General features: G+C 46.9%; 1 protein-coding gene and 1 long non-coding RNA gene across 3 annotated transcripts; one reads left to right on the top strand and one right to left on the bottom strand.

Annotated features, from left to right (window-relative positions):
* LOC309397098 lies at positions 1 to 4250 on the bottom strand. The gene is made up of 3 exons (XR_014176207.1): positions 3934 to 4250; positions 2755 to 3085; positions 1 to 763 (listed from the first exon to the last, which is right to left on the bottom strand). It is a non-coding gene; the product is annotated as an uncharacterized lncRNA (long non-coding RNA).
* Positions 3684 to 9386, top strand: LOC309397097 (zinc finger protein 629-like). 2 transcript variants are annotated; one of them, XM_081962820.1, is made up of 4 exons: positions 3685 to 3864; positions 4219 to 4326; positions 7379 to 7480; positions 8011 to 9386. In XM_081962820.1, the coding sequence occupies exons 2-4, from the start codon at positions 4248 to 4250 to the stop codon at positions 8574 to 8576; spliced, it is 747 nt and encodes a 248-aa protein (XP_081818946.1). In that variant the 5' UTR covers positions 3685 to 3864; positions 4219 to 4247; the 3' UTR covers positions 8577 to 9386. The 2 variants fall into 2 exon arrangements, with proteins under 2 accessions (XP_081818947.1, XP_081818946.1); XM_081962821.1 differs by lacking the exon at positions 4219 to 4326 and having other exon boundaries at positions 3684 to 3864.
* The last annotated feature ends 575 nt before the right edge of the window (positions 9387 to 9961 follow it).

Below are 9961 nucleotides of genomic sequence, written 5' to 3' on the forward strand. Positions count from 1 at the left end.
GCGTCTGGGTACAAATATCTCTGTGCAGCAGCTTTCAGCATTTACAACATCATTCACATTAATATTAATCTTATAATCTTATAGTATGTTAAACAATTACACATTATTAACCTATTCATTTTCCTCGTAACGTATCTTCTAATAAAAACACAATAACATTAAGCATAATTATCTTCCTCATCATAATACTAACAATTATCTTATTTATACCTCTAGCTTAACATATTTTCTATTCTTTCATCTTCTTCTTCTATTTCCAGTTCCCCCCTTTTCCCCCTCTAACCATTGATAAAATACTTCCCGTATCATGTAATATTCAGTTTGTTCTTTCTCTTTAATTATTAGTGTCAGTTTATCCATTTCGGCACATTCTAATATTTTCCTAATCACCTTCTCCTCAATAGGAATCTCTTCACTTTTCCAATGTTGTGCAAATACAATTCTAGCTGCAGTTAATACATGGATAATTCAATAAGTGTTCTCTTTATTGTAAGTTTCAGGTAAAACCTTAACAAAAACATTTCTGGCTTTAACTCAATGCGTTAATGGATTGAGAAATGCATTTTTCAATATTCCAAACCCTTCCCCTTTTCACAGGTAAAGAAAGTGTTGGCTTCAAATAGTGGATGAGGAATGCATTATGGATTTTCTTGGTTTTTTTCCCCCCTTTTCAAGACGTTTTGCTTCTCGTCCAAGCCGCTTCTTCAGCTCTGACGGGATAGTTCTTTCTATCCTCTTCAGCAGCAAAAGAATCATGCGAATCCTGGGTAGGAATAGGAGACACGGGAGACAAGGTTAGCCTAGCTAGCACAAGGCATGTATCGGTGGATTAAATTCCATTTCTCTGCATGGGAGAAGAAACGAAATGAATCTGATTTCACTGATTAGCAGAGCCGCACGCTAGCTAGCAAGAGGAGGATGACGTCGTATTTATTTATTCTCAAATCATCTCCTTCTTGCTGGGTTCTTTTTAGAAAGGCAGTTGGAAGTCCTTCCCTGAAGCTTTTCTGCGATTCCGAGAACCAAGTTAGAGGAAGCTTACAGGGCAATTCTAGGCAGGCGTGTGACAAAGTGGAATTTGCTCCCAGGAAGTTGGATATAAAGGTACAACTTACTTTAATGAAATCTGCCCGGGCCAATCACCAGGAGACTGTGAATTCTAGTCTCACCTCAAAAGCCCACTGGGTGCTAGTCACTCTAATTCAGTCCAACCCACCTCACAGGGTTGTCGTTGTGGAGAAAATAGGAGGAGGATGGTGGGCATATTATGTACGCCTGCTACCTTGAGTACTTATAGTATTATACTTATAGTATTGAGTGTTAAAGCAGTGGTGAAATCTAAACTTTTTTCCCTACCGGTTCTGGGGGCTTGGTGGGATCATGTGACTGGGTGGGAGTGGCTATGTAATCATGTGACTGGGGGAGCAAAAGACAGAAACTCACTTTAACAATGCCTTGCTGGAGCAGGGGGTTGGACTAGATGACCTCCAGGTACCATCAGCCCTGGATTGCTGTGTTCTTTCAAGGTATCCTCTGAAGCTGCGTCTAGCGCCAGGATTGTGGTCCTTCCTCCCTCTCCTTTTTCCCTCCCTCCCTCCCTCCCTCCCCCTCTCTCTCTTTCTTTCTTCCCTCCCTTTTTTCTCCCATCCCTCCCTTTTCTCTCTTCCCTCCCTTTTTCCTTCTCTCTCTCTCTTCTTTCTTTCCTCTTTCTTTTCCTTCCTTCCCTCCCTCTCTCTCTCTCTCTTTTTCTTTCTCTTATATCTGTATGCAAAACATCCTTTCCGGGTAGAGAAGGGAGCTACGAGCATATTAACAAGCTTCTTCTATGCCCCAAACTCTCACATGAAGGAAGCAATTTTAAGGCTGAGATTCTTGACAGCAGTCCTTTGAAGGACTTGTCTTAAAAGCTTACAAAATTAAAAATGCTACCTCATTGATTAGGGGTGTCATTTTGATTAACTCAAAGGTTAATTGTTTGATGTTTTTAACCAACTAATCAGGGAAAGCTTGCCAGGCTAATTTTAAGATTAAGATTCCTAAGTAGGGTGGAATATTCTCCCACAGTGGCTTGTAGATGCAACAGAGTATATAGCGCCTTCCGAGTCATTCTCAGACCGCCTGAAGGATGCTCAAAGGGCTACCCCAACAGCCACTCATCCTCAGGTGTCATTACACAAGCCACTACAGGGTGTTTGTGAAGAAGGAGGCTAGTGATTAAGGCAGCAGGCTAGGAATTGGGAGGTTATGACTCCATTGTCCCATTTTAGGCATGAAAGCCAGCTGGGTGACTTTGGGCCAATCACCAGGTGATTGTGAGTTCTAGTCCTGCCTTACACATGAAAGTAGCTGAGTGATTTGGGCCACCAGGAGACTGTGAGTTCCAGTCCTGCCTAAGGCATCAAAACAATCCCGCCTCGCAAAGTTGTTGTAGTATGGAAAATAGGAGTATTTGGTATGTTGGCTTCTTTGAATTGGCTAAAAAAAGATGTAAAATGGCAGGATAAACTATTATTATTTATTTCTTAGAAACCTGCTATTTCATCAAACAACACATTGTTTAATGATATTATCAATATTTATTTACTAATAATTGAGTAATGAAATATCTGCAAACAAATAACTGAAGACCTGCAAGCCAACCACCGAGGTCAGAGGACATAAAATAATCCACACTCTCTCCAATACAACTAGGCTAAGTGATTGCATCCGGCTGCAAAAACCAGGGCGACCAAAGGAGGCAGCAGGGAGTTTTACTTTATCTAAGCGGTGACTGCGTTTTCCTCTCGAGGACGCCCTCTGCTGGCAGCTACCTCTTCCGGCGGCAATCTTGATGTCTGAGCGCCCTCTAGTGTCTCGGGTGGAAGCCTTTCTCCCAGGTCTTCAGTACTGCAGGACCATCTCAAGAATGCAGAATTGCTGCTCTTTAAGATATTTTTGGATGTTTAGGCTTGGGGGAGGGGAGGATCACACCAGCCGATGGAAAGGAGGCCACGCAGCAATTCTGTTCCTGCAGCCTCCTGCTTCTCCGGGAGTGCTAGTACCGCAATTCCCAGAATTTCAATTCCACTTAAAGCTGTCTAGGGATCTTCAAAAGAAAAAAAAAACAAGAAAATCCAGTTGCCTGCTGAAAAAGCACCTTTGGGACTACAGGTAGTCCTCGACTTACGACCACAATGGAGCCCAAAATGTATGTCGCTAAGTGAGACATGTTAAATGAGTTTTCCCCCTTCTTACGACCGTTTCTTAAGCGAATCGCTGCAAGTTTTTCCACGAATAACCCGGTTGTTAAGCGAATCTGGGTTCCCCATGGACTTGGCTTATCAGAAGGTCGCAAAAGGGGAATCAAGTGACCTAGGGGCACTGCAACCGTCATAAATATGAGTCAGTTGTCAAGCATCCAAATATAAATCACGTGATCACGGGACGCTGCAATGGCCGTAAGTGTAAAAAAAACGGCCCTAAGTCACTTTTTTCAGTGCTGTTGCGACTTTGAACGCTCACTAAGCAAACTGTTGTAAGTCGAGGAACTGATGTAAGTCGAGGACTGTTGGCAACCCCCTCTCCATCTGGATCCTGCCGGGCGCATGCGCGGAACGAATCGAACAGCACATCACGAGGGGAGGGGAGGGGAGCAAAACTCCCGTTCGCCCGTTTTAGAGCGACTCCCGGCACGCTCATGCGCAGTGCCGGATGGACGAACCCGAGCCTCACGGCGCACGCGCGAGGCCTGAGGGGTTGGTGGGCGGGTCCTGCCTATATATATTTTTTAAATCCCCCCCCTCTCTATCTCTACGCTTGCGCAGCTGGGGGGGGTTCTGTGGCCGGAGGGGACCGGGCTGCCCCTCCCCAAATCCGGAGGAACCGGTGAGTGGTAGGCTGCGCAAGGCATTGTGGGAAAGGGGTAGCTTCCCTCCTCCCCCCGCTTCTACTTACTCTTGGCTCGCGGGCCCTCTTTTTTTTTTTTCCTTCTCCCCAGCCGCGGTGCATGATGGGATCGTGGACTCCGCCGTGGTCCGCTGGCCGCAGAGCATGCTGGGAAAGAAAGGCCGGGGCCGGTTTATAGCGCTTGGCTTGGCTTGGCTGGCGGGGGCGGTGGGGCAGGCCTGGCTATTATGGGATGGGACCCCGGGAAAAGAGGGGGAGCGGGTGGGTGGGTGAGGGACAGGCTCCCCGCCATCTCTCTCTCTCTCTCGTGTCCCGCTTCTGCTCCCCTTGCAGGTTGGGGCCGCTGGCTTGTTTGAGGGGTGATGTCCGAAGTACCCAAGCCGGTGGAAGTGGGCAGCTCTGAGGACATTGGCTTTGAGGAGGAGGATGGGACCTCGACTGGTGAGCGCACAGGCCAGGCGGAGCTTGGGGCTTAGGGGGTCCTTAAGCTCGGCTCCCCCCCCCCCCCGTGGGGGGCGAAAAAGAGGCTAAGAGGCTCCCGGGAAGCGTGTCACGGACACGAGTGGCCCTGGCTCTGTGTGTGTGTGTGTGTGTGTGTGTGTGTGTGTGTGTGTAGGGTGCGTTTCTGGTAGGCCGGGGGTGTCCTCAAAATCTCAGCAACGTGGGAATCGTCCCCCCCCCTCCGTGCAAGCTCTTTGGAATTGCAATAGCAATAGGAATATAATTGGAATAGGAATGGAATTGGATTTGGAATAGATTTGGAATAGAATTGAAATAGAATAGAATTGTAATAGGAATAGAATAGAATAGAATTGGAATCGGAATAGAATTGAAATAGAATAGAATAGGAATAGAATTTGAATAGGAATAGAATTGGAATTGGAATAGACTAGGAATAGAATTGGAATAGGAATCTATATATATAAAAGCCAAATACCACTCATTCACCATGAAATCTTCAGAACTGTAAAGTCTACAAACCTGAAATTTGGCACGTATCTTCCTTTTGGCTTCTAGGTGCTCGTTAAGAAAGGATTTTTCAAAATGACCATCTGATCATTAGTATTTCTTATACAGTATTAACACGCTTTGATGCTAAGGAGTTAGACATTCTACTCCCCCTCCCCACCTGAGAAGAACTCTGTTCCAACTGCAAGTTGCCTCACATTCCGTTACCTCAGTTCAAACCGGCAGACGTTCCTCTCCTTCACTCAGGAGCAGTCTGGGGCTCCTTACAGTACTAAACGTCGGTACCTCACCAAAATGTCTACGCCTTCCACCTATGGAACTGCTTCCGGACTCAAGGCGGTGGGAGAGAGATTCCCTCATGAGTTTCAATCACCCATCACCACTGAGCCAACGGATTGTGAATCGAATTGCTCCTGCATAGTGTCCCAGCCCCAACTCACTTCTTACACTGACCTCCTCAGTCCAACGAATCTGTTCCATCTACTGTTACACCAGTTAAAGGGAAAAGGGGGAAAAAACACAGGAAAAGATTTACAGATGCGATTAGGAAAACACAAGTAAGGGAAGCTACAAAAAAGTATCGTCAAAGTCATCCCAAAGTCACTAGAGAGGCTGTAGAAAAGCATGCATCTAATGACCGTTATGTTAAATATGAACTTCAGAGTGATTACTCCAGGGAAAAGGTGGTTGAGCTCAGACCTCAGTTACCCTGTGCCTGGTGCCGTGCCCTGAAGTGGCAGGATGAGACTCCCGGGATGTGCTGCACTGGCAGTGAAGTCCAACTCCCTCCCCTTGAGCCCTCCTCTGAACCCTTACACTGCCCGATTACGCCCGTCCACAGAGTTTTGTAGTGAAGCAATGGTATCCAGCTAGTAGAATATAATAGGAATGGAATAGGAATAAGAATAGAACTGGAATAGGAATAGGAATAGAATTGGAATAGAGCTCACTATTGTCCAAATTTAATTGGACATACAAGGAATTTGCCTTCGGTACATAAGCTCTCAGTGTACATAAAATCTGTAAGTGATTAAATCATGACCATCGTCATAAAAGGAAATTCGTCATAAATCATAAGATGCAACACAGTGGTAACAAGAGGTAACACACCGTTAACTTTCCCGTTAGTTGCACATCTTGCACCAGGCCATCAGGGGGTGGCGTCGTGCAAGGAGAGTAGTTCAAAGGGACGGCCCAGGAGACTTTAAGCGAAGCAGCGCTTAAAACAATTACACACCAAAATTCCAAGCGGCACTTTGCTGTCATTGAGGTAATCCTTGACTTAACGACCACAAGGGAGCCCCAAGTTTGTTGTTGCTAAGCGAGACACATTGGTTAAGTGAATTTTTGGCCCCGTTCCTATTTTTCTGGCCACATGAATCACTGCAGCAGATGTTTAAATTAGTAACACTGGGGTTAAGTGAAGCAGGCTTTCCCGTGGATTTGGCTTGTCAGAAAGTGGCAAAAGGAAATCAGGTGATTGCAGGACACTGCAACCGTCGTAAATATGAGTCAGTTGCCAATTGTCTGAATTTTGATCTCGTGACCATGGGGATGCTGCAACGGTTGTTAAGTGCAACGGTCATAAGTGCTGTTGTAACGGTCACTAAATGAACTGTTGTAAGTCAAGGACTACTTGTGTTCTGGAAAGGCTCCTGCAACCCCCATGTTTTTTCTGAACGGGTTGCGAGGGATGCATTGACTTGGGAAATCATGGATAGGTTCCATGAGTAGATAGGTTATCTGGGACCCTCTGGATAAGTTGGAGTATGATTATGAGCATGTCCAGCATGGTAGAAGTTTAAATTTAAAGAATGCTCTGCACAATTAATTGAAGAGTTTCTGCTTCTGAAGTGTGGGCAGAGAAAGCTATACTTTTGAATAGCAAATATCTAAAGGGTCATATACCTAGAATAGCCATTATTTGGGACCAGTCTGCAGCATTGACAGGGATGCAGTGGCTAAAATGCTGAGCTTGTTGATCAGAAAGGTCATTAGTTTGGCGGTTCGAATCCCTAGCACTGCGTAACAGAGTGAGCTCCTGTTACTTGTCTCAGCTTCTGCCAACCTAGCAGTTCGAAAGCATGTAACAATGCAAGTAGAAAAATAGGAACCACCTTTGGTCGGAAGGTAACAGCGTTCTGTGCACCTTCGGCATTTTGTCATGCCGGCCACATGACCACGGAGACTTCTTCGGACAGCGCTGGCTGTTCGGCTAGAGTCGGGAACGACTAGCACATACGCCTTTATCTGCGGCATTGAGAAACTTGTATACGATGTTCTTGATCTGCCTTGGAGGTTTAATGATCAAAAAATAATTTCCTGATTCATTACTTTTAAGCATACAAACTTCCATGATTTTAGAGCAGGGAATGATGGTCTTTTTATGACTTGTGGACTTCAGCTCCCATAATTCTGGGAGTTGAAGTCCACAAGTCATAAAGCGGCCACTGGTCTCCACCTCTGACTATGGTAGATAATGGTTACTTTGAGCAGAACTCATAGTGGGCTTTAATGGTTGCAGGTATTTCAGCCATGCAGGAGGAGGAGGAGGAGGAATCGGAAGCAACCTCGGTATCTTCTGGAGACAGTAGCCCCGCCACCCCATCTGCCAACGGCTATCCTGGTAAGCAGACCAATCAGATCCTAGGAAGGAGTGTTACATAACAAGAATCTTTGGGGCAGCAGTAGGAGAGATGTTCAGGTTTGATGTTGGGCCCCTTTGATTGAACAAATTATCCATGGGGCTGGCAAAGGATGAAAGTCCAAAAGCCGAACAAAACCGAAGAAGCTTCTTAGAATGAGAAGCGAAATGGTTTCAAGGAAAAAAGTAATATCAAAGTTCAGTTGTCTTTTGCAAAAGCACCTTTGGGACAACCCTGAGGTGGATGATTGAGAATCTCCATAAACTATAGGTATCAAAACTATGGCGTCACGTTGCCATCATGTGATACCTCATGGAGTTGGGGTGGGCGTAGCCTGTGCATGACGTATGCGGCCTGCATGCCCCAGTTTGACACCCCTGCCCTAGACAAGTGAGGAAAACTTCGTTCTCCTCCCCTGTGTTAGAGCTGTGAGTTGTAGCGTGGGGGACCAGCCAAGGCTGGTTTACACTTTGCATACTTCACATTGTTGTCTCTCTTTTGGTTTTCCTAGGTCCCCAGAGCAAAGAACCCAAACTGGCCACTGCTGTGGAACAGGTGGATGATGTTGGAGAGGGAGGGCAGGATCGCCTCAGCTCTTCCCAGGTTCCTAGCCCTGAATGGCACGAATGCCCCGAGTGTGGCCGTGGCTTTGGCACATCTCGGGCCCTGAAGGTGCACCGTAGCTACCACGTGGGGCGCAAAAGGCCACACAGTGGCTCCTCTTCAACCAAGCCACCCCCACTGATCTTGCCGGGAAATCCTGACAGCCAGGAAGGGCGGACGGCCCTGACTTCCGGCCGGGGCAGAGCTTTCCACTACATCTGTGCTGAGTGTGGCGTGGGCTTCACCTCTCCTGCCACGCTGGAGGGCCACCGCTGCGAACACAGCTGGCGCAGAAGTCCTCCAGCCCCTCCTCGTAATAAGCTGGCTCCTTCTCCTGCTCCCAGAGAGGCTAATGGGGATCAGGACACAGACGGGGCTGATGGACCATACCATTGCACGGAGTGCCCGGGCGAATTTGGCTTGGTATCCGAACTTCACGAGCACTACATGCTCCATGCTCGGGGAGAGCTGTAGATTGGCCTTCAGCCCTTTCCCCCCCCACACATAGCCCGCTTCCATTTCCCTGTTGTCATAAGTGGCCCCTGCTAAGGGATCTTCCCTGCTAAGAAAACTCAAAAGTGAAACCTCCTTTTATCTTTAGTTCCTTTTAAAAAATCAAACAAACAAACCAAAAAAAGGACACATTTCTGTTTTTCTGAAATGAATTTAGCTTTGGAACGAGGAGAGAAGAGGCAGGACCTTGAGGGCAATCCCTTTTGTACCTTGCCTCCCTGGCGGGGAGTGCAGTGACTTAAAAAACCCATCTGCAGGAAGAAGTGAAGTTTCCCCTTGTCCCTGCCCCTTCAGTGATCTGGATCTGACAGCCCCTAAAATATTCTAACCCCCCACCCCCACTCCCTCCCAAAAGGAGATCCTTTTCATGAACTTTTGTAACAGTAGCACTAGCAGGATTGCACCCTGCAGGTCCGTTTCATTAACAGAACTGGGGTTGTTTTCTGCCAGACCCACCCCCCCAAATGGGGGCAGGAGATCGTAAGAGATGAATCGTTTGTCCGTATGCGCGGCGAGATCCTGCTTCCCCAGGCAATCCCTTCTCAGTCGGGGGTCCCGTTTTCATTGTCGTTACGTTGGCACCTGGGTGGCCCATGCGGAAGCACAGAAGCTGTATTCTGTTTGTGCGTGCGTGCGTGTTGTGTGTTTGGCTTTTAAAGAAAAAACAGCTCCTGGGAGTGGCACCTGATGCGCCTAACTCATGAATTCTAACAATATCCCTTCACGGTAGTAGTTGGGAGAGAACGGTTTAATAAAAACGGTTCTGTCTGACCTTTTTATGGTGCCCATCTCTGTATTTGCAAATGGGGAGTGGGGGAGAAACTGAGGGGTGCTGATTTGGTGCAGCTCTTAACTGGGGTCTCTCTTATATAAGGAAACCAGTTCTAGTTTGAAAGGCGCTGTCTGTGCAAATGAAGCTGCCTGATCTTCTCTCGAGTTTAATGGTGCACAGTTGTTCTTTACGAACCAAGATCTTTTTAATGCCATTATGAGAGTTTAGGATAGCAATCATACGTTCTGCCGTCACCAAAGAAGCAGACCTTGTGGTTGTTTGCCAGGGATGTTATAGGTTGGCCTCAACTTACAGTCACGTAGCAACCTGTTGAAGTTACAATATGTTTTAACCTAGGCTCCCCAGGAGCCTGACGCAACCTCCTCCTCCCGACAAAAAAACCCTTTTATTAATTTACTGCGAATTCTGCTCATTCATATCCATCAAAGTCTTTCAAGGGAGGATTTACGGTCACAGACCTTATCTGGCTTGGAGAGCTGCCAGGCTGATATCTGCAGAACTTGGCAAGGAGTCTCCGGAGAGTCGCCAACCAATTAAGCAGATCTTATGATTG

The sequence above is a fragment of the Natrix helvetica genome, assembly GCF_964273705.1.
Source record: "Natrix helvetica genome assembly, chromosome: 9".
NCBI lineage: Eukaryota > Metazoa > Chordata > Lepidosauria > Squamata > Natricidae > Natrix > Natrix helvetica.